This window comes from Pan paniscus, chromosome 12, assembly GCF_029289425.2.
Source record: "Pan paniscus chromosome 12, NHGRI_mPanPan1-v2.0_pri, whole genome shotgun sequence".
Classification (NCBI taxonomy): domain Eukaryota; kingdom Metazoa; phylum Chordata; class Mammalia; order Primates; family Hominidae; genus Pan; species Pan paniscus.
This window is the reverse complement of record NC_073261.2, coordinates 79,899,923-79,922,988: the sequence shown is the minus strand read 5'-3', so window position 1 is coordinate 79,922,988 and position 23,066 is coordinate 79,899,923. Positions and strand designations below refer to the sequence as shown.

General features: G+C 45.2%; 1 protein-coding gene across 1 annotated transcript; it reads left to right on the top strand.

The window, feature by feature from the left end:
• Positions 1-12,192: 12,192 nt before the first annotated feature.
• On the top strand, positions 12,193-17,262 carry TMEM247 (transmembrane protein 247). The gene is made up of 3 exons (XM_034952446.2): positions 12,193-12,391; positions 13,108-13,467; positions 16,942-17,262. Exons 1-3 carry the CDS (start codon positions 12,275-12,277, stop codon positions 17,260-17,262), a joined length of 798 nt encoding a protein of 265 aa, XP_034808337.1. The 5' UTR covers positions 12,193-12,274.
• The last annotated feature ends 5,804 nt before the right edge of the window (positions 17,263-23,066 follow it).

Sequence of the window (23,066 nt, the reverse complement as noted above, 5' to 3'; positions counted from 1 at the left end):
TCCAAAGAGGGGCACCTCTTCTAAGTTTATTCTAGTCTAGATATATTAGAGTTCTCTTTTACCCTCTAAGTAGTAACTAGTCCCCTATTCCTAGTTAATAATTCTTTATATTCTACCTTCCCTGTTGGAATTATTGTGTGGTTTCTGTCTCCTGACTAGGCCCTGACTGATACAACACTCATACACGTGCATTCACCCACTTGCCTGTATAGTCCCTTCTCCCTCCTCAGTCTGATTTCTCCCATGAATCCTTGGAGCACCCTGAGTCAACTCTTTCTCTTGGATAGTACTTATGTCAGCCAGGGTTCAGCCAGGAAAACAGAAACCACACTAAGTATTTCAAGCAGGAAGGGATTGAATACAGAGACTTTAGTACCAAAATCCTAGCTTCACCTCTTCCTAGCTGTGTAACTGTGGGCAGGTAACTTCTGTCTGCAACTCAGTTTCCACTTCTCTAAAGATAAAAGTAATAATGGTACCTAACTCATAGTTTGCTCTGAAAATTAAGTAAAATGATCCGTGAAAAATTCTCAGTGCCTGGTACATGGTTAGTGCCCGATAAATGTAAGCTATTATTACTGTCACTATTATAATCTTCTAAACACTTCAAGACATCTGAGGAAAGTGTTCAAAGCCACAACACAGTCTGAGGCTGAGGCAGTTAGAAAAGGAAGAGGACATTTTTGCAGTAAGATGTCCATTCCTGGTTGAAAGAAGACTACCCTGGATTGGAGGTAGAGGGAGGTGGCAAGGATATGACCAAGTGGCTCAAAGATACCTGTCTGTCCTCAACTTGAACAAGTTATACATACTAAACTTTCTTCACCTGTGCTGAGCAAAGGTCTCTCCTCCAGACATCTTTTTACATTTTTAGTTGAAAAGATAGGCCAGCCACAGTGGCTCACACCTATAATCCCCGCACTTTGGGAGGCTGAGGTGGGAGGATCACTTGCATCCAGGAGTTTGAGACCAGCCTGGGCAACATAGCCAGACCCCATCTCTGGGATCAAAAAATCAAAAATCAAAAAGTAGCCAGGCATGGTGGCATGTGCCTATAGACCCAGCTACTTGGGAGGCTGAGATTGGATGATTGCTTGGACTGGGAGAGGTCAAAGCTACAGTGAGCCATAATCTCACCACTGCACTCCAGCCTGGGTGACAGAGTGAGACTGTCTCAAAAAAATTATATATATATAATATATATGCATATATATAATGCATATAAATTACATATATGTATATTATGTACATGGTTTAAAAAAAAATTCAAAGAGTACAAAATGGTATTATAGTTAAGAATCAGTCTCCTTCTGACCCCCAACCCCTCAGCTCTCTGACCACAGACAGCCACCATGAAGCAGTTTCTTGTATCTTTTCAGACATATTCTACTATATTTTCATATTTTAATATATATGGAAGAACTGTTCTTGCTTTCCTAGTAAATAACATATCTTGGGGCCAAGCTCGGTGGCTCACACCTGTAATTCCAGCAGTTTGGAAGGCTGAGGCAGGAGGATCTCTTGAGCCCAGGAGGTCAAGGCGGCAAATGAGCCATGACAGTGCCAATGCACCCCAGCCTAAGTGACAGAGTGAGACCCTGTCCTGAAAAAAAAAAAAAAATCTTGAAGAACAAGGTATTTGCACTGATGAAGCTACTGTATTCTCATTTTTTCTTTCGTCTTGTTCTTTTTAGCATCTACATGGTATTCATAAGGATGCAGCACTAATTGTTTAACCAGATCCCTTCTGGTGAAAATTTGTTTCCAGTCTTTTGCTGTTATAAATAACGCTGTAATACACCTCTATGGATATGCTAATTTTTATGAGGCAGAAAATCCTCTCACCTTTTAAGAGTTACAGGCCCCAAAGACCATCTTTGTAATCTTGTATACAGACACAGGGAAAGGAGATGGGAAGCCTGCATTCCAGTCATGGAATGCTCAACCACTAACATCCTTTGCATGCAGAGACGCATCACCTCATCTGCCCGAGTGACGCAATTTTCTTGTTTATCAGGCAGCATCACTGTACCTGCTTTAAATGGCCTCACAAGGGCATTGTGAGAATCAAATGAGATAATGTACATGAAAGCCTGTGCGCGCTGTACTAACAACAAGTCTCTCATCTGGTTGTCAAATCTAGAATTGATACATTGCTCTGTGAATGTGCCCATCAATCTTCAACATGGTGCTTGCTACTCCCACTGTCCCTTCTAAGGGAAACTGACCCATCTGCAGCTCCTGCTGACAGACAATCCGAGGCTGCTGTGCACTGTGCCGTATCACCCTGCCCTCCCCATCCTTCCACTTCACCAGACTGAACTGGGCTGGGCACCTTCCCCATCTGATAATGATCCTCATCATCTGTTGCCTCTATGTTTCCTCTCTGCCCTTCCCCTAGGAGGCATACCTCCATGAAACTGCATTAATTCATTAAGCAAAACAATACAAAGCAACACAGAGTCTAGCATTCTCATTTTCCCGTCTCTAGATACCAGTCCTTCAGGGAATTTTCCAGAAGTTGAGAAGACTGGTTGCATGAGCCTTGGGTTGGTTTGGCACTCGTGACAGTGTGAAAAGAGCCTCCGCCTCCTCCACTGAGCTCAGAGAAAGGTTTATAGTAAAGCCATTTGCAGGGGTAAGGGAGACAGGATCACATGGTAGCCCAGTAACAGGCTGCCCTAGAATGAAAAGCTCTGTCCCAGTAGAGATAAGCCAGGTTATTCTGATTCCTGCCCTTGGAAAGGTCTACCAGGAAATCATGAGTGACTTAAGTAGGACAAACAACACAGAAGGCATACAGAGAGGCCATACGGTTGAGGCTATGAAGAACCATTAGAAGCTGAAGTTATGAGTAAGCTGAAGTTGGGAGGAAGCAGGAACCTTGCCTACAGTGAAGCATGAGGTTGGAGGTTGTGGGTTGGCGGGGGTGAGGAAGGCTGTTGATGGGAAGTGAGGGGACACGGAGAAGCAGAAACACCGAAATCAGCTGAGTTATACGAATGACAAGGCGCATGTGAAGCTGCACCAACTCTGGCTGCTGGTCTCAGAATTGCCCTGAATCCAGCACAGTCCCTGCTAGGCCAGCTCATCCCTCATCCCTGTTGCTGGGCTCCCACGTGTTCTTGTCTCCTTTACCCTTGCATATGGCTTTACTATACACTTCCTTTCTCTGAACTCAACAGAGAAAGCAGAAGCTCTTTTCATACTGTCACCAGTGCCAAACCGACCCAAGGCTCATAAGACCTGTTTCCTCCACTTCTGGGAAGTTCCCTAAAGGACAGGAGTCTAGAGACAGGGAAATGAGAATGCTAGACTGTATGTTGCTTTGGAATACATTGCTCTGCTCAATGAATTAGTACACTTTCATGGAGGTCTGCCTCCTAGGGGAAGGGCAGAGAGGAGAAACAGAAGGCAACAGATGATGAGGATCAATTGACATCTTACTCATGCTGATCCTTTCCTCTCACCCAAATCCCACCCACCCTTCATGTTCCCTCTTCCACCAAACCTTCCTCACTACTCCAGCCACATCAACCCTGATCCTTTTTTTTGAGTCAGTCCGACTCTGTCACCCAGGTTGAAGTGCAGTGGCAAGATCACAGCTCACTTAAGTGGGCTCAAGCGATCCTCACACCTCCACCTTTCAAGTAGCTAGGACGCCGGGTACATGCTACCATGCCCAGCTAATTTTTTTTTTTTTTTTCGTAGAGGTGGATTCCCACTATGTTGCCCAGGCTGGTCTTGAACTCCTGGGCTCAAGCAATCTTCTAGACTCAGCCTCACAAAGTACTGCCATTACAGGCATGAGACCCTGAGCCCTGACCTCTTGACTCCTATGGTACATTGCCTGATTGGCCCCAGTTCTTCATCCCCTATATCCAGACCTTTTATCTTTCTTTGTGGTTCCTCCCACTAACTGGGCAGAGTACGTTTCACCATCCTTTGAGTTTGCCCATACAACTGGCTTTCTCCAATAACAAGATGGAAGTGATGGTGTGCCAGCTCCAAGGCCTCTTGTACTTCCTTCCATCCCCGAGCAAAGGGTATGCCTAAGCTACCCCACTATTCCCAAGAGGAAGATAAGAGACACATGAAACAAAGCTGCCTCGGCCAAGCTCCCCCAGTTGAATCCAGCCTAAATCAGCCTACCTTTAGATGTCTGAGCTAAGGAAATGTTTATTGTTGTGGGCCACTGATCATTTAGGGTTGTTTGATCTATAGCTGACAGCTACCCATAGTACTTATTGTGCATTTCCATACTTGGTGATTTAACAGCAGTGGATTATTTGTACATATGTCATTGTTTCTTTAAGCAGATCTCTCCTGGTTAAGATTGCCAGGCTTAACAAATAAAAATACAGGATGCCCAGTTAAATTTGAATTACAGACAAATAATTTTTTAGAAATCTGTCCCGTGCAATTTTTAGAACATATTTATACTAAAATTTATCTAAAATTCAGATTTAACTGGGAATCCTGTATCTATATGGTAATCCTACTCCTAGTAGTGCTTGAGGCACGATAGATACCTTACACAACAGCTGTGAGATCATTTACATGGTCACCACCATAATGTTGGGAGGGGAAAGCCATGGTTCAGTTAAAGATTTGCAAAGACAGAAAGTGAACCTTGAGCATTCTCCTCTCCCAAGTGGCAAATCTACCGCTCAGAATAATGGTGATCATGGTTATCTTTTGCCTAGTCCCTGTATGGGCAGCTTGTGGGCTAAACACCCTATCTAATTTTTTTATTATTATACTTTAAGTTCTAGGGTACATGTGCACAATGTGCAGGTTTGTTACATATGTATACATGTGCCATGTTGGTGTGCTGCACCCATTAACTCATCATTTACATTAGCTATATCTCTTAATGCTATCCCTCCCCCTTCCCCCCACCCCTCAACAGGCCCCAGTGTGTGATGTTCCCCACCCTGTGTCCAAGTGTTCTCATTGTTCAATTCCCACCTATGAGTGAGAACATGCGGTGTTTGGTTTTCTGTCCTTGCGACACTTTGATGAGAATGATGGTTTCCAGCTTCATCCATGTCCCTACAAAGGACATGAACTCATCATTTTTTATGGCTGCATAGTATTCCATGGTGTATATGTGCCACATTTTCTTAATCCAGTCTATTATCAATGGACATTTGGGTTGGTTCCAAGTCTTTGCTATTGTGAATAGTGCCGCAATAAACATACGTGTGCATGTGCCTTTATAGCAGCATGATTTATAATCCTTTGGGTATATACCCAGTAATGGGATGGCTGGGTCAAATGGTATTTCTAGTTCTAGATCCTTGAGGAATTGCCACACTGTCTTCCACAATGGTTGAACTAGTTTACAGTCCCACCAACAGTGTAAAAATGTTCCTATTTCTCCACATCCTCTCCAGCACCTGTTGTTTCCTGACTTTTTAATGATCACCATTCTAACTAGTGTGAGATGATATCTCATTGTGGTTTTGATTCACGTTTCTCTGATGGCCAGTGATGATGAGCATTTTTTCATGTGTCTATTGGCTGCATAAATGTCTTCTTTTGAGAAGTGTCTGTTCATATCCTTCACCCACTTTTTGATGGGGTTGATTTTTTCTTGTAAATTTGTTTAAGTTCTTTGTGGATTCTGGATATTAGCCCTTTGTCAGATGGGTAGATTGTAAAAATTTTTCCCATTCTGTAGGTTGCCTGTTCACTATGATGGTAGTTTCTTTTGCTGTGCAGAAGCTCTTTGGCTTAATTAGATCCCATTTGTCAATTTTGGCTTTTGTTGCCATTGCTTTTGGTGTTTTAGTCATGAAGTCCTTGCCCATGCCTATGTCCTGAATGGTATTGCCTAGGTTTTCTTCTAGGGTTTTTATGGTTTCAGGTCTAACATTAAAGTCTTTAATCCATATTGAACTAATTTTTGTATAAGGTGTAAGGAAGGGATCCTGTTTCAGCTTTCTACATATGGCTAGCCAGTTTTCCCAGCACCATTTATTAAATAGGGAATCTTTCCCCATTGCTTGTTTTTGTCAGGTTTGTCAAAGATCACATGGTTGTAGATGTGTGGTATTATTTCTGAAGGCTCTGTTCTGTTCCATTGGTCTATATTTCTGTTTTGGTGCCAGTACCATGCTGTTTTGGTTACTGTAGCCTTGTAGTATAGTTTGAAGTCAGGTAGTGTGATGCCTCCAGCTTTGTTCTTTTGGCTTAGGGTTGTCTTGGCAATGTGGGCTCTTTTTTGGTTCTATATGAATTTTAGAGTAGTTTTTTTTTCTAATTCTTTGAAGAAAGTCATTGATAGCTTGATGGGGATGGCATTGAATCTATAAATTACCTTGGGAAGTATGCCCATTTTCACGATATTGATTCTTCCTATCCATGAGCATGGAATGTTCTTCCATTTGTTTGTATTCTCTCTTATTTCCTTGAGCAGTGGTTTGTAGTTCTCCTTGAAGAGGTCTTTCACATCCCTTGTAAGTTGGATTCCTAAGTATTTTATTCTCTTTGAAGCAATTATGAATGGGAGTTCACTCATCATTTGGCTGTTTGTCTGTTATTGGTGCATAAGAATGCTTGGGATTTTTACACATTGACTTTGTATCCTGAGACTTTGCTGAAGTTGCTTATCAGCTTAAGGAGATTTTGGGCTGAGACTAAGGGGTTTTCTAAATATACAATTGTGTCATCTGCAAACAGGGACAATCTGACTTCCTCTTCTCCTAATTGAATACCCTTTATTTCTTTCTCCTGCCTGATTGCCCTGGCAAGAATTTCCAACACTATGTTGAATAGGAGAGGTGAGAGAAGGCATCCCTGTCTTGTGCCAGTTTTCAAAGGGAATGCTTCCAGCTTTTGCCCATTCAGTATGATATTGGCTGTGGGTTTGTCATAAATAGCTCTTATTATTTTGAGATACATCCCATCAACACCTAATTTATTGAGAGTTTTTAGCATGAAGGGCTGTTGAATTTTGTTGAAGGCCTTTTCTGCATCTATTGAGATACTCATGTGGTTTTTGTCTTTGGTTTTGTTTATATGATGGATTATGTTTATTGATTTGCATATGTTGAACCAGCCTTGCATCCCAGGGATGAAGCCAACTTGATTGTGGTGGATAAACTTTTTGGTGTGATGCTGGATTCGGTTTGCCAGTATTTTATTGAGGATTTTTGCATCGATATTCATCAGGGACATTGATCTAAAATTCTTTTTGTTGTGTCTCTGCCAGGCTTTGGTATCAGGATGATGCTGGCCTCGTAAAATGAGTTAGGGAGGATTCCCTCTTTTTCTATTGATTGGAATAGTTTCAGAAGGAATGGTACCAGCTCCTCTTTGTACCTCTGGTAGAATTTGGCTGTGAATCTGTCTGATCCTGGACTTTTTTTGCTTGGTAGGCTATTAATTATTGCCTCAATTTCAGAGCCTGTTAATTGGTCTATTCAGGGATTCAACTTCTTCCTGGTTTAGTCTTGGGAGGGTGTATGTGTCAAGGAATTTATCCATTTCTTCTAGATTTTCTAGTTTATTTCCATAGAGGTGTTTATAGTACTCTCTGATGATAGTTTGTATTTCTGTGGGATCGGTGGTGGTAGCCCCTTTATCATTTTTTATTGTGTCCATTTGAGTCTTCTCTCTTTTCTTCTTTATTAGTCTTACTAGCAGTCTATCAATTTTGTTGATCTTTTCAAAAAACCAGCTCCTGGATTCATTGACTTTTTGAAGGGTTTTTGTGTCTCTTTCTCCTTCAGTTCTGCTCTGATCTTAGTTATTTCTTGCCTTCTGCTAGCTTTTGAATGTGTTTGCTCTTGCTTCTCTAGTTCTTTTAATTGTGATGTTAGGGTGTCAATTTTAGATCTTTCGTGCTTTCTCTTGTGGGCATTTAGTGCTATAAATTTCCCTCTACACACTGCTTTGAATATGTGCCAGAGATTCTGGTGTGTTGCGTCTTTGTTCTCATTGGTTTCAAAGAACATCTTTATTTCTGCCTTCATTTCATTATGTACCCAGTAGTCATTCAGGAGCAAGTTGTTCAGTTTCCATGTAGCTGAGCGGTTTTGAGTGAGTTTCTTAATCCTGGGTTCCAGTTTGATTGCACTGTGGTCTGAGAGACAGTTTGTTATAATTTCTGTTCTTTTACATTTGCTGAGGAGTGCTTGACTTCCAACTATGTGGTCAGTTTTGGAATAGGTACGATGTAGTGCTGAGAACAAAGTGTATTCTGTTGATTTGGGGTGGAGAGTTCTGTAGATGTCTATTAAGTCTGCTTGGTGCAGAGCTGAGTTCAATTCCTGGATATCCTTGTTAACTTTCTGTCTCGTTAATCTGTCTAAAGTTGACAGTGGGATGTTAAAGTCTCCCATTATTATTGTGTGGGAGTCTAAGTCTCTCTGTAGGTCTCTAAGGACTTGCTTTATGAATCTGGGTGCTCCTATGTTGGGTGCATATATATTTAGGATAGTTAGCTCTTCTTGTTGAATTGATCCCTTTACCATTATGTAATGGCCTTCTTTGTCTCTTTTGATCTTTGTTGATTTAAAGTCTGTTTTATCAGAGACTAGGATTGCAACCCCTGCTTTTTTTTGTTTTCCATTTGTTTGGTAGATCTTCCTCTATCCCTTTATTTTGAGCCTATGTGTTTCTCTGCACATGAGATGGGTCTCCTGAATACAGCACACTGATGGGTCTTGACTCTTTATCCAATTTGCCAGTCTGTGTCTTTTAATTGGAGCATTTAACCCATTTACATTTAAGGTTAATATTGTTATGTGTGAATTTGATGCTGTCATTATGATGTTAGCTGGTTATTTTGCTCGTTAGTTGATGCAGTTTCTTCCTAGCATCGATGGTCTTTACAATTTGGCATGTTTTTGCAGTGGCTGGTACCAGTTGTTCCTTTCCATGTTTAGTGCTTCCTTCAGGAGCTCTTGTAAGGCAGGCCTGATGGTGACAAAATTTCTCAGCATTTGCTTGTCTGTAAAGCATTTTATTTCTCCTTCATTTATGAAGCTTAGTTTGGCTGGATATGAAATTCTTGGTTGAAAATTCCCTTAAGAATGTTGAGTATTGGCCCCTACTCTCTTCTGGCCTGTAGAGTTTCTGCCAAGAGATCTGCTGTTAGTCTGATGGGCTTCCCTTTGTGGGTAACCTGACCTTTCTGTCTGGCTGCCCTTAACATTTTTTCCTTCAACTTTGGTGAATCTGACAATTATGTGTCTTGGAGTTACTCTTCTCGAGAAGTATCTTTGTAGCATTCTCTGTATTTCCTGAATTTGAATGTTGGCCTGCCTTGCTAGATTGGGGAAGTTCTCCTGGATAATATCCTGCAGAGTGTTTTCCAACTTGGTTCCATTCTCCCTGTCACTTTCAGGTACACCAATCAGATGTAGATTTGGTCTTTTCACATAGTCCCATATTTCTCAGAGGCTTTGTTCGTTTCTTTTTACTCTTTTTACTTCTTTTTAATTCTCTTCTCGCTTCATTTCATTCATCTGATCTTCAATCACTGATACCCTTTCTTCCACTTGATCAAATTGGCTACTGAAGTTTCTGCATGCGTCATGTAGTTCTTGTGCCATAGTTTTCAGCTCCTTCAGCTCATTTAAGGTATTCTGTATGCTGTTTATTCCAGTTAGCCATTTGTCTAATCTTTTTTCAAGGTTTTTAGCTTCTTTGTGATGGGTTCAAACATCCTCCTTTAGCTCGCAGTGTGTTATTACTGATCGTCTGAAGCCTTCTTCTCTCAACTCATCAAATTCATTCTCCATCCAGCTTTGTTCCATTGCTTGCGAGGAGCTGCATTCCTTTGGAGAAGAGGTGCTCTGATTTTTAGAATTTTCAGCTTTTCTGCTCTGGTTTCTCCCCATCTTTGTGGTTTTATCTACCTTTGGTCTTTGATGATGGTGATGTACAGATAGGGTTTTGGTGTGGATGTCCTTTCTGTTTGTTAGTTTTCTTTTTAACAGTCAGGACCCTCAGCTACAGGTCTGTTGGAGTTTGCTGGAAGTCCACTCCAGCCTGATCCTTCCTCTGGAAGCTTCATCTCAGAGGGGCACCCGGTGGTATGAGGTGTCAGTTGGCCCCTACTGGGAGGTGCCTCCCAGTTATGCTACTCGGGGGTCAGGGACCCACTTGAGGACGTAGTCTGTCTGTTCTCAGATCTCAAACTCCGTGCTGGGAAAACCACTACTCTCTTCAAAGCTGTCAGACAGGGACGTTTAAGTCTGCAGAAGTCTCTGCTGCCATTTGTCCAGCTATGCCCTGCCCCCAGAGGTGGAGTCCACAGAGGCAGGCAGGCAGGCCTCCTTGAGCTGTGGTGGGCTCCACCCATTTCGAGCTTCCTGGCTGCTTTGTTTACCTACTCAAGCCTCAGCAATGACGGATGCCCCTCCCCCAGCCTTGCTGCTGCCTTGCAGTTGGATCTCAGACTGCTGTGCTATCAGTGAGTGAGGCTCTGTGGGTGTGGGATCCTCCAAGCCAGGAACAGGCTATAATCTCCGGGTGTGCCATTTGCTAAGACTGTTGGAAAAGCACAGTATTAGGGTGGGAGTGTTCTGATTTTCCAGGTACCGTCTGTCACGGCTTCCCTTGGCTAGGAAAGGGAATTCCCCCACCCCTTGCACTTCCCGGGTGAGGCGATGCCCCTCCCTTCTTTGGCTCATGCCCCGTGGGCTACACCCACTGTCCGACAAGCCCCAGTGAGATGAACCTGGTACCTCACCTCGAAATGCAGAAATCACCTGTCTTCTGCGTTGCTCATGCTGGGAGCTGTAGACTGGAGCTGTTCCTATTCAGCCATCTTGGAACTCCCCCTCCCACCCTATCTAATTTTCACATCGGTGCTGCAGCATAGGGAAGTGGCTAAATCTTTATCCCATTTACAAATGACTACACTTTCCCTTGGTCACACAGCCGGAGAGAGTAGCGAAGCTGGAATTCAAATGCAGCCCTTTGTCCTTCCATATTGCAATCCTGCTTTGAACTACCAAAGATGTTTTGCTGCTTTTTTCACAAAATGGAAGATGACAAAATACATTCCCCAGCCCTCCATTCTACCCACGTGGAAGTATGAATGACGGGTTGTATTAGTGTCCTAGGTGTGCTATAACAAAGAACCACAGACTGGTTGGTGTAAATGACAGAAATTTATTTTCTCGCAATCCTGGAGAGTCAACATCAGAGATCAAGGTGCCAGCAGGGTTGGTTCCTTCTGAGTGCTGGGAGAGAATGATCTATTCCAGGTCTACGATGGTTAATTTTACATGCTGACGTCAGTGAGCCATTGGATAGCCAGATCTCTGATTAAATGTTATTTCTGGGTGTTTCTGGAAGAGATTAACATTTGAATTGGTGGACTGAGTAAAGCAGTCTGCCCTCCTCAATGTGGGTGGGCTTCATCCACTCCACTGAGGGCCTAAATGGAACAAGGCAGACTGCCAGTTGAACTGGTGCTCTCAATTCAATTGCCTGACTACATGAGGTGATCCGTCAGTCTTCTCCTGCCCTTGGACTGGGACTTCCACCATCAGTGCTCCTGGTTCTCAGGCCTTTGCGCTCAGACTGGAATTTATACCACCCACTTTCCAGGGGCACCAGCTTGCAGATGGGAGATCATAAAACTTCTCAGCCTCCATAATTGCATGAGCCAATTCTGTGTAATAAATGTCATTTTATGTTTCTTTGGAGAACCCTAATACAATGCCTGTCTCCTTGGTTTGTAGATAGCCATTTTCTCCCTTGTCTTCACATCATCATCTTCTTACAAGGACACGAGTCATACTGGATTAGGATCCCACCCTAATGATCTCATTTTCACTTAATCACCTCTATAAAGACCCTGTCTCCCAATAAGGTCACATTCTGAGGTACTGGGGGCTGGGAGTTAAGACTTCAACATATGAATTTTGGGAAGAGAGGGGGACCTGGTTTAGCCCATAACAGTGTTTGTGGAGCTGTGACTCATTTCCAACACAATCTTCATTTAAAAAAGGAACCCAAGGAAATGGATTTCAAATGGTGGAATTCTGAGTTTCATGAGTTGGAACTCTAGTTTTCAAAGCCATCCTTATGGGCAGGAAAGGCCCATCCTGCAGTTCTTAATGTTAGCATGTTACTACCTCAAAGGTGTCACACCCTCCACCAAAGGGGCCCTAGCAACTTGCAGAATGTAGGCCATTATGAGGACAGGGGACTGTGATGGTGGCCAGGCTGTGGAATCTGGTGAGGCCAAATGTCAGCACCTCAATGATGTCTTGTGACCCCACCTGGCAGCGTTCTGGTTTTCTGGATGGCAGCAGAAGACAGGGAGATGATGGAAGCCTGGGGTGCGGGAGAAAGTTGCCCGACCTTCCCCAAGATGGTGCCTGGTGACTCCAAGTCTGAAGGGAAGCCAAGGGCTTGTCTGGTAAGGGGGCTGCTGTGTCTCACCACCCCTGCCTATTCTGTCAGGGGGAGCAAGAATACTGTAGGAACACATGATAGGAGCTGAGTGCTATGAGCTTCCAGACAACTGCCAAGAACATCAGGTGACATGTACCCCAGCCCTGTAACTGGCACCAGCTGTCACCAGGGACCAGGTAGCCCTCCATAAGATTGTGAAGTCATATGAAGCTGGCTTTGGTCTCCTCCATCTACCTCCCCACTTGGGGTCCTTTCCTTGCTGGGTGGATAGGACCTGGCTCCCCACCATAGCCCTCTTCCTGGTCCCCAAATATTTAGGTTCTCTCAATTCAGACCCTGGGTTTCTTTCTCCCTCTGTAACTTCCTGAAGACCTGGCATCTAACTGACCTCAAAGTCAGGTAGAGTTGAGGATGGGCCCGGAAGTTGCCTCTTTGGTGATCAGAAAAATCACTAGGAAAATGGACATCAATCTACTCAACTCCCAGTGCCTCCACTTGCAACTTTAGGGCACTACTACTTTGTGCTAGTTTGCCCTCTCCTTGACCCGCAGGTCCTGACAACTCCCGGTAAGAGCACTTCTAATAAGAATTCAGCCTAGATCTTTACAATTCAAACACCCCAGTCCACTGCGGCCTGGGGCTGCGGGAGTTCCATGGGGTCAGGGGCAGCCCCATCCTCACTCTTCACGGTACCTCCCCTCCCTGCTTCCCCTACGCCAGGAGGCAGAGTCCCAGAAGCCAGACTCCTCCTATGACTACTTGGAAGAGATGGAAGCTTTTGAGGACGGAGGCTGCCAAGGGCCGCTTAAATCGCTGTCCCCCAAGTCCTGCCGTGCTACCAAAGGCCAGGCTGGCGACGGACCCAAACCCGCAGAGCTGCCCCCGGCCCCTGGGACTGAGCGCAATCCCGAGATGGAGCTGGAGAAGGTGCGCATGGAGTTCGAGCTCACGCGGCTCAAGTACCTGCATGAGGAGAACGAGCGGCAGCGGCAGCACGAGCTGGTGATGGAGCAGCTGCAGCGGGGGCGGCAGCACGAGGTGGTGATGGAGCAGCTGCAGCAAGAGGCGGCGCCCCGCCTGGTGGGTGACAAGGAACGGGGCACTGGGAGGAGGGAGGCCTGCAGCTGAAGTCCCATAGGGCCTGGAGCAGGCGCCCACCTTCCCTGCTTTGCGCGGCACCCCGCCCTGCAGATCCTGGATCTCGGCTGAAAGGGGCTGAGCATCCACTCGGGCGGTCTCCAGCCCTCTCCGCCTTGGCTCACTTCCAGAGATGTCTGCTCACTGCCTTAAAGGTCGCTACCCTACCTGGCCAGCTCTGTTAAACAGAGCTTCCACGGGAAGCGGAGATGTGACTCTCTAAGGAGAGCTGAGGCTGGGAGGGTCCCCAGAACCACATCGCCCACCCGACAGCCTTTTTGGTAGCTTCAAGGAAAAGTCTTCAACATTTCCTCCCTCTTCCACCGCTCACAAGTCCTCTCTGCATCTCTTAAAATTTGATGCCTGGAGACTAGACCCAGAATCCCCACTGCACCCTGGCCAGTGGATTTTGATAGAACCATCACCTCCCCGATCAGGGCTGTGTTTATTCTGTTGGATCATACTGCCTTCTAGTCAACTGAAACAGCCATCTTTTCACAAGAAGTACACCACTGTTCCCTAATCTGTATTAAATGGGGGATAAGAATGCCTACTTGAGATTAAATGGGATGTGAAGAGCTTAGCACAGTGGCTAGGCTATCATAAGCATTCAATAGTGGAAGATGTTGTTTAAAGCAGTGTTTCCTGCACTTTAAAGTCAGAAAGTCCTGGATTAAAATACCAGGTATAAACTCCCTGACATTGGGCAAATTACTAATTTCCTTTGAGCTTTGGCTTGCTCATCCATGAAGTGGTACCTACCTCACAGGGTTGTTGTCAGGAATCAATGAGAGAACACATGCAAAGCACTTTGCAATTAGCCCAGCACATTAGGTAAGCACTCAATAAATGTTAGCTATTACCATTTTTATGTACTCATGCAATTCACTTCTTGACCCAAATGCAACAACATACATTTATCACTTTTCAGTTTTATTGGGATGTGATGTATTAGCTGTGCTTCCCAGCTCTGAGTCATCCTCAGTTCTGAGAACCATGCCTTCTGCCTTTATCCAAATCATTGCTGTAATTGTTGAGGAGGAAATGACCTAAAGTAAATACCACTAAATGTCTCTGTATAGGTTGGCAATGTTCCATTAATCATCACCCTTGAGTTACATTTTATCCTGCTCACATTTCTCCACCTTATCCAAAAAACGGAGATGCACTGTCAAATGGTTTCCCAAAATTAAGATATTACATTACCTATAGCATTTCCCCAATTGACTGGTCCAGTTTTGTTTTTGTTTTTTTAAGAAAGTAAGGTTGGTTTTGCATCATTTGTTCTCAATGAACACGTGCTGGCTTCTTAAACAATTATCTTTTTTTCTGTTCACAAAATACCTGCTTCATTATAAACATGAAATGATTTCACTGAACTCAGTCAAGCTTACTGAACTTGGATTTCCAGAATCTTCCCCTGCCCCCACACCCTTTCTGAAAAGTCTAGAAAACATTTGCCTATTGCTTAGACTTTAGCACACTTCCTAATATTTTTGAATTCTAAGTTCCATTTCCTAACTTGTGACTTTTCTCAGTAGCCTGGGATAAAATCTGTCACAAAGTGGAACCTGAAACTATTTAAAGCAGATATGATATTGTAACTATGCCTTTGGCCTGTGTCTCCTCCTAACCGTATTTATTTTCCCCCCTTTTCAATTTGAAAATCTTTCTCCTTGCTGGATGAGATGGAAATCTTTGGTATATAGTCCTCTCTCTATTTCTCTCTTCTGCTCAAAAATTAGAACATTGAAAGTATTTTGAAAAGTCTAAAGGGTTTCACAAGCACTTTTTTTTTTTAATGAAAGTCACAATGATCACTCATCAGCATTTCAGACTGAAACACGTGCAGACTGCAGACAGGTGGCAAAGTCCAGAGGTCCAGAGCCATACTGAGCCTGCAGAGAACAGTCGGGTCAGCCCTGTCCTCCACTCCCATTAGAACACTGGATTGCTTCCTCTGGTCTCCAACCTTCCTAGCTATTCATTTTAGAGGCAGCATCACCAGGTCATTTTCTGTCCCCTCAGTTTGATCTAGTTGCCCTCACATTTTATGCAGCTGTTTCAACAGTGATGTGTCCCCATCCTCCAGCCTTTGGTGATAATTTACAAAAGTGTTTACTTTTTGTGCATTTACTAAAAATTGGGGAGTTGACTTGATGTTGAACCTTCCTCTCTTCTCTTTTTCTGGGAGGGTGAATAGATGGACGGACAGACAGAGTGTATTGAATTGAAAATACCTCTTTGAGTGTGTTTCTAGCTAGTTTAGGGCATCTCGGTCCCTGCCACCTGGTGCTTTCCAAAAATATGCCATGATTTCTACAAATATTTTAAAAAATAATGCATGGGTTATGCCCTCTTAACTATGGATCAAAATAATATCAGCTTTTGCCTTACTTATACATTGATACTTTCTACAGTTAAAATGAAGACTGTTGGGCCCCAATTATATAGATTCAAGAAAAGAGCAACCCACAGACAGAATTAGCCAGACAACTCAAGCTGCTTTCCCCCAGCCCAAATACTCTGTGGGTTTAGGGAGACCCCATCACCTATCTCTCAGCACCTGCCTCCAGGAGAGACCAAACCCTGGACTGAAGGACCACGGACTGACCCACGTGATATGTGTCAGGACCCAGGGAGTGAGAAACAGTCATTTATATGCAAGGGACACCATGTCATTGGGCCACTGTCCAGGAAACTAGGTTGAATGTCAGTGCACTGTGAGAGAACACTCCCAAGACCCAACATCCACACGTGGGGCTCTTGGAGTCAGAGAGAGAAGGCCCACGTGTGTGGCTCCAATGGGCAGTACAGACCATAAAGAGAAAGGAAGGTGGTGGCCTGGCGCCCCAGTCAGGAGGGATAAGAGCAGCTCAAAAAGTAAAAAATGATGAGTTCCTTCTATGTGCTAGTTACCTGACTAGGAATGTTCATTATCTCACTTTTCCTCCTTGTGATCTTTTGTTTTGTTTTTTTAGAAACAGGATCTTGCTGTCTCACCCAGGCTGAAGTTAGTGGCATGAGCATAGCTCACCATAACCCCGAACTCTTGGGCTCAAGTGATCCTTCCACCTCAGCCTCCCAATAGATGGGACTATAGGCACACACCACCAGATTTGGCTAATTTTTAAATTTTTTTTTATAGAGATAGGGGTCTCACTACATTGCCCAGGCTGGTCTCAAACTCCTGGCTTCAAGCAATCCTCCCACCTTGGCCTCCCCAAGTACTGGGATTATAGGTATGAGCCACCTTGCCCAGGCCTCATGATTTTGGAAATGGACACTATTATCCTTTCTTTAGGTGAAGATGATGACTTGAGGTCACATACAGGCAGGGTCAGAGCAGGACTGAACCGAGATCTGCCTGGCGCCAACAATGGCATCATCATCTCCACTGTCTTCTCTCCCCCACAGTTTTCAGGAGGCCTCCAGAACTTCCTGCTGCCCCAGAACCAGTTTGCCATGTTCCTGTACTGCTTCATCTTCATTCACATCATCTATGTCACCAAGGAGATGGTCTTCTTTCTCTTCACCAAGCACTACCTGTTCTGCATCGCAGCCATTTTGCTCTGTTTGATTAAAACTTTCTGGTCATACTTCCAAGTGCCTTTGCTCTCTCCCTCACTGGGAACCCTCGCCCCTGCCATGCTAGAGTGTTATCTGTGCATGATCCCAGCCTCCCAGGCACCTCCTTTTTTCACTTTGTGCCTCTGTCCAATCAGAATCCACTCTTAGGAAGGGCCCTTCTGTCAGTCATTTACACCTGAGAGTGAAGAAACACGTTCGTGCCCCTTATACAGAAACTGAGTTCTCACTGTGGACATGATGCCTTATCCCAAGAGGAAGATTTCAGATGTTAGCAGGTCAGGGAGGTATCTGCAGGGAAGGCGGGTTTAGAACACCTTTCCAGAACCATAGAAGTACATCATGACCAAGCTGGCTTGGGTTTCACCACATCTACTCATGTTCATAGACCTCTGAGGGGTGGGAAGCCTGTGATTTGCTTGGGAGCAGCCCCCGCCCCCATCTTCTGCAAAGATGTCCATGTCCTAATCCCCAGGATCATGAATACTTTATATGGCAAAAGAGGCTGAGATGTGATTGTGTTTAAGGACCTTGCAGTGGGGAAATGATCCCAGATTATCCAGGTAGGCCCGCGGTAGTCACAAGGGCCCTTGTAAAAGGGAGGCAGGAGGGTGCGAGTCAGAAAGGAGATGTGACCATGGAAGCAGGGGCCAGAATGACGTGGGACTGTGGGTCAGGGAACATGGGAAGCCTCTAGAAACCAGAAAAGGCAATAGAAGGATTCTCTGCTAGAGCCTCCGGAGGGAGCCCAGCCCTGCCACCCCATGTTAGGCTCCTGACCTCCAGAACTGTAAGAGAATAAGTCTGTGTTATTTTAAGCCACTAAGTTTGTGGCAGTTTGTTACAGCAGCCACAGGCAACTAATACAGGAGCCAAGATGCCCAAGCTCCCTCCAGCTGTGCCAACATGGCAGGATACCATCACCAGGCCACTGGCCAGGCCTCATTTAGCACTGGGCCTGAGTAGACTTGTACACAGCTGGCCTTCAGACAGCATATGGTTAAAAAGGAGAGGCAGTGAAGCTCCAGCGAGCCTGGCACAGGCCTAGCTGGACCTGGTGGACAAGGGGTACTCCTATCACTAAGCTGTGTATCCCCTGGGTGAGGCATGTGGCAAAATAAGGGCATACTCCTAGGGAACATAAGGAAGGAGGAATTAAGTGCCTGATTAGACCCAGAGGACGTCATTAATTCTACTCTATTGGAAAGCTGGACATGGAAAAAAAAAAAGGTGACACACACCCCCACCCCTTACCCACCTACTAACCCAAGCACACAGACTCACAAAAATGCAGAAAAGCTAACCCAGAAACAAATACACTGACACAGAGATACAAAACAAGTATACAGTTGTCCACAGTAGAGAGGTTTACAGCCCCTCAAATAAACACACAACAACCCAAAGGAACAGACTTTGAACACCAGAAGGCTCACGGTCAGGCACAAAGTGAAGCTGCCCCGCATGTATGCAACAAAGGGGTTCAACTCCCCCAGTCACCAGCCCCTCAGCCCTTCAATACACACACTCCTTGCAGACTGTCGGCTACTCTGAGCCCAGCAGCCCAGCCACTATGGCTGGCTGTGCCACAGGACACTTTAGTGATAATGTGGCAAACTGAATGAGGCTGGACACAGCTGTGCAATTAATCAAGTCTTTATTGACCCCTTCTCTCCTCTGGCATAGGGCTCTGCCTTAAGAGGGACAAGAGAATAAGTTTCTGTCTCATTGGGCTCTCGAGCGACTCTCAGTAAAATCACGTGAAAAAAATGACTGCCTTGGGACTTCAATGTCAGTACACATTATCATGCCATGTAAGTCCATGGTGACTTCTCATTTCCCACCCAACTCCATATATCCAACCCCATTGATAGCTGCATGTGACAGGTACTTAATTTGGAAGTGATAAAAGTATCATTTCTCATTAAACTTTCAAGGAAGGGCCGTTGTGGTATGGGTCACTTCTTCTGATCATTTTATTTGATCTGGGTTTCTGCCCCATGGGGTTGAGGGGAGAGAGATGGAGATAAGGATAGCAAAAAGTTTAAGGTCCACCTGTTTACCTTCTTAGAGCAGACAGAACTGGGCATTTATAAAACACACACACACACAAACCAAAACACCCATGTGCGTAAGGTCATTTAATCCATCCATCTGTTGCCAGGAAAAACTAGACTTAAATACATTCATTTTTCTTAATCTTCAGAGAAAGTAAACTCCCCTGAACAGTTAAGTGAGCATCTCATCCCACATCTTTAGCCACAGGCATGAAATCTCCTCTTCCCTATTGTGTTTGAATACTGAAGCCACTAGCCTCAGATCTGCCCACTAGGAAAATGAGAACTACTCATGGTCACTCCCTAAACTTAGAACAGATCTTCTGAATCAAATGCGAAGCAGAAAGTCAGAAGAGAGAGAGAGGCAAAGGATAGGAAAAAGGCCCAGCTAAGCAGTTACCGGCCAGGTAACAAGCCAATGTACAAGCGCCTCTTCAGCACCAATGCTAACATATCATGCGCCCTAAGTCCCTAAGGAGGCTATCATCACCAAAACCCTGCAGGTAGAAATGTATATCATCTCCACTTCACAGCCAGGGATACCGAGGTTCACAGAGGTTAGACTTACCTGAGATCATCCCAGAGCACATGTTCTTTACATGTTACCCTGCTCCCAAGATCCTACCTTGGGAGGATCTCACAACCTTGCTGGGGAAATGAGTTTAACACACATGAAAATGTAAAGCAGCTATCAGTACACATACCTCAGCTGTAAATGAGATCATAGAAGAGCTCCCTGGAGCCCTGGGTGATAGAGGAAGTCTTCTTAAAAGACGAGCTCATAAGGCTAGGTAAGCCCGAACAGGTGGAAATCAGGAGGGATACCTCACACAAATGAAGATTACGGTGGGAGTGTGTAATGTGTATCCAGGAGGGAAGGGTCACTCTTGCTCCAGGGAATGGTGTAAAAGGTAACAGGCCTGGAAAATTGGTTTGGGGCTAAGTGTTAGGGAGCCTTGAATATTGGTCTGAGGAATATAAACTTAATCCCTTGGGAAATAGGCAATACACTAAAGATTATAGAGTGGAATAGTAATTCAAAACAGATAAATAAAAGCCTTCCTCCTCCTTTAATTCCTGGGGACCGCTTTTTTGCCTGGACCTTCCCGTTTCCAGACCAAAAACTTTCTGAGGTCCTGCGTTTGAGGATTACTTTCAGCTGTAAAAGAAATCCAGCCACAATGGCTTCACCAAATAGAGGTTTATGTTGCTCACATACCAAGAAGTCCCAGGTAGTCCATCCACGGCTGGTGAAACTGCTCTCAGAAGTCATAGAGGACCCAGGTGGTGCCTTCCTCCACCACCACAGGGCTCTTATCCTCAGCCCATGGCTTCCAGCCTCAGTGTCAAGTTGGCCGAAGCAGCTCCAAGTACCAGGTCCACTACTCCAGGTCAGAAAAGGAGCCGCCTTTTAAAAGCGTCCCAGGAAGCCCCACCCAGAGACTTCTGCTTACGTTTGCCATTGGTCAAACTAAGGTCATGTGGCTGCACCTATCTGTACGGTGTCTGAGGTGGTAAGGTTTTTGCGTGGACACTGTTGCAGCCTCAAACAGAATTAGAATTCTGATAGTATGAGTGGAGGGGGGAGATACTGAATTAAGCAAATAACTGGTGTATCATCCCTAATTCCATAGGCCCAGCTCCCACTCCCTTCCTGAACTGCTGAGCCAGAAAGCCTTGATGGGGTTGAAACCATCAGATGGAGCACAGCCGTAGCCAATCTGGGCCAGGCCACTGCTGCACTCTGCTTTAAGGAAGAGTACTGCATACCACAGCAGGGAGGTCATGGTTTTCCCTGGCCACACGCCTGGAGCCACTCTGCCTTCATCCTCCTGACCTCTGCCTGAAGCCCATGACCTGACACAACCAGGGCAGCAGACTGGGAAGGGCACTCCTCTCTGTGCTGGGTGCCCTCAGCAGAGCTGCAAGGGGAGGCAAGTTGGACTCCAGAGCCCCTTCCCTTCCTGATCCCAGATCCCACAGAGCAGAGCCCAGAGACAGTCAGGGGACTGTGATCATCCTATGGACACCAAGCTGCTAAAGTCTATGTATAAGAGATTGCACTCATTGCAAAGGACCACTAAGCTTCAGCCCAAATAATGAAGCACTAATAGTAAAGTTTCAGGCAGGCTTAGGGAGAGAAAGATGGGAGAATCTCTCCTGTTCCCTAAATGGAATATTGTAGGCTGCCCTCCTGAGCCCAAGGACAGGACTACAGTTGGAGAGACTCAGGGGCAGGAGGGTTAAGGCTTGATTCCAAAGGCCACTTTCCTGCCATGTCTATTTCTAGTCCCAAGTTAGCAGATGACTTGTAAGTAAGCAAGTCAGTTAAGTTTTCTAGGCTTCATTTGGGCGACCTCTAAATTATCTAGACTCTAACTCAGAAAAAAGAAGGACCAAAGTCTAGAGATTGTTCGAGAAATTCTGATTTAATTGATCTGAGATGACATCCAGAGATGATTTGTTAGCCTTACAAGTGCCCCAGTTGATTCTAATAAGCAATCAGGGTTGAAAGACCTAAATCCTTGCTCTTCAATGTGTGATCTGTGGATCAGCAGCATCTGCGTCTTAGAAATGCAGCATCCCAGACCCTGCCCCAGACCCACTGAAGCAGATGTGGTTTGACAGTACCCACCAGCCCCCAGCAATTCATATGCATCTTAAAGTCTGGGAAGCCTGTTATAGGTGATGAGACTCGATGCAATCTGTCCTGGTCTGTCCTGGGCTAGCGCGGTGGCTCACGTCTGTAATCTCGGCCATTTGGGAGGCCGAGGCAGGAGCCCAAGAGCTCAAGACCAGCCAAGGCAACATAGGGAGATCCCATATCTCCAAAAAAAAAAAAAAAAAAAGCCAGGTACGGTGGCATGCACCTGCTGTCCCAGCCACTGGGGAGGCTAACAAGGGAGGATCACTTGAGCCTGGGAGGTTGAGGCTGCAGTGAGCTGTGATCGTGCCACTGCACTCCAGCCTGGGGGACAGAGCAAGACCCTACCAGAAAAAAAAAAAAAAAAAAATCTGTTCTCTTTATGAAGACAATGCTCTTGGCCAGGAGGGTCTTCTGGGGGGAATGAGAGGGAGAACAACCGAGTGCACAGCCCTTCAGAAGTGCTATGGGGTTTCCATTAACCTCTGCCGCAGGCTAGGGGTGGCAGGAGCTTACTGTGCCACATCAGGAAGCTGAGCCTGTGGTAGCATATCTGCCCCTCCTCCCTTTCACCAGTTCATGCTCTGGGCTTCTGGGGAACCAAATGATTTCACCCTGCAGGCCAGGACTCAGCAGAAAGTTCCAGAATGCCCTCAGGCCTGTGTCTGCCTCTGTCCCTTTTTTGATCTGACTCCCACGTGTAGCTTTGGGGAAATCTTGCTAATATACATTCATTCATTATTTAAAGGTTGCCGCTGTTCTTCAGGAAGGTTAAGCATGATTAAAAGATGGGATTTTTCCACAGGGCACAGCAGAAAAGCTAGGGCTCCCACATTTTTAAGCTGTTTTGGCCAAGCCTTGTTGCATAATTCAAAGTCTGTGATTTACTTAGATTTAATTAGCCAAAGGAGCAGCAGCTGCAGGTTCATTAGTTAGTATTTATTAAGCGCCCTCAGAGGGCTTTTTAGGCACTTAAGAGTGAAGTGGAGGATGGGTTTCGGACTTGCAAATTTCTTACACTTAAGTAGGAGGGGATTACAGATAGCTTCAGGAGGTAGGCATTTTTGTTCCTCAAAGAGAGCAAAGGGGTGGCATCAAAAGGCCTGAGCTCGTAGGGCAAATCCTACAAAGGGCCACAAGTCAGAGAGATGTCAGTCCCTCACAGGGTTATAGTGACAATTAGTGAGATAACAAGGTGGAGGCTGGTGGTGAATAAGAAGCTACACAGATGAGAGGTATCAGCCAGAGCAGGGAAG

Bases quoted from the DNA above. Each gene is read 5' to 3' on its own strand.
- TMEM247 (XM_034952446.2), top strand. From the start codon at position 12,275: ATGGCAGCAGAAGACAGGGAGATGATGGAAGCCTGGGGTGCGGGAGAA. The intron at 12,392-13,107 runs GTAAGGGGGCTG...CCCCTACGCCAG, and splicing joins GGAAGCCAAGGGCTTGTCTG to GAGGCAGAGTCCCAGAAGCC. The intron at 13,468-16,941 runs GTGGGTGACAAG...TCTCCCCCACAG, and splicing joins AAGAGGCGGCGCCCCGCCTG to TTTTCAGGAGGCCTCCAGAA.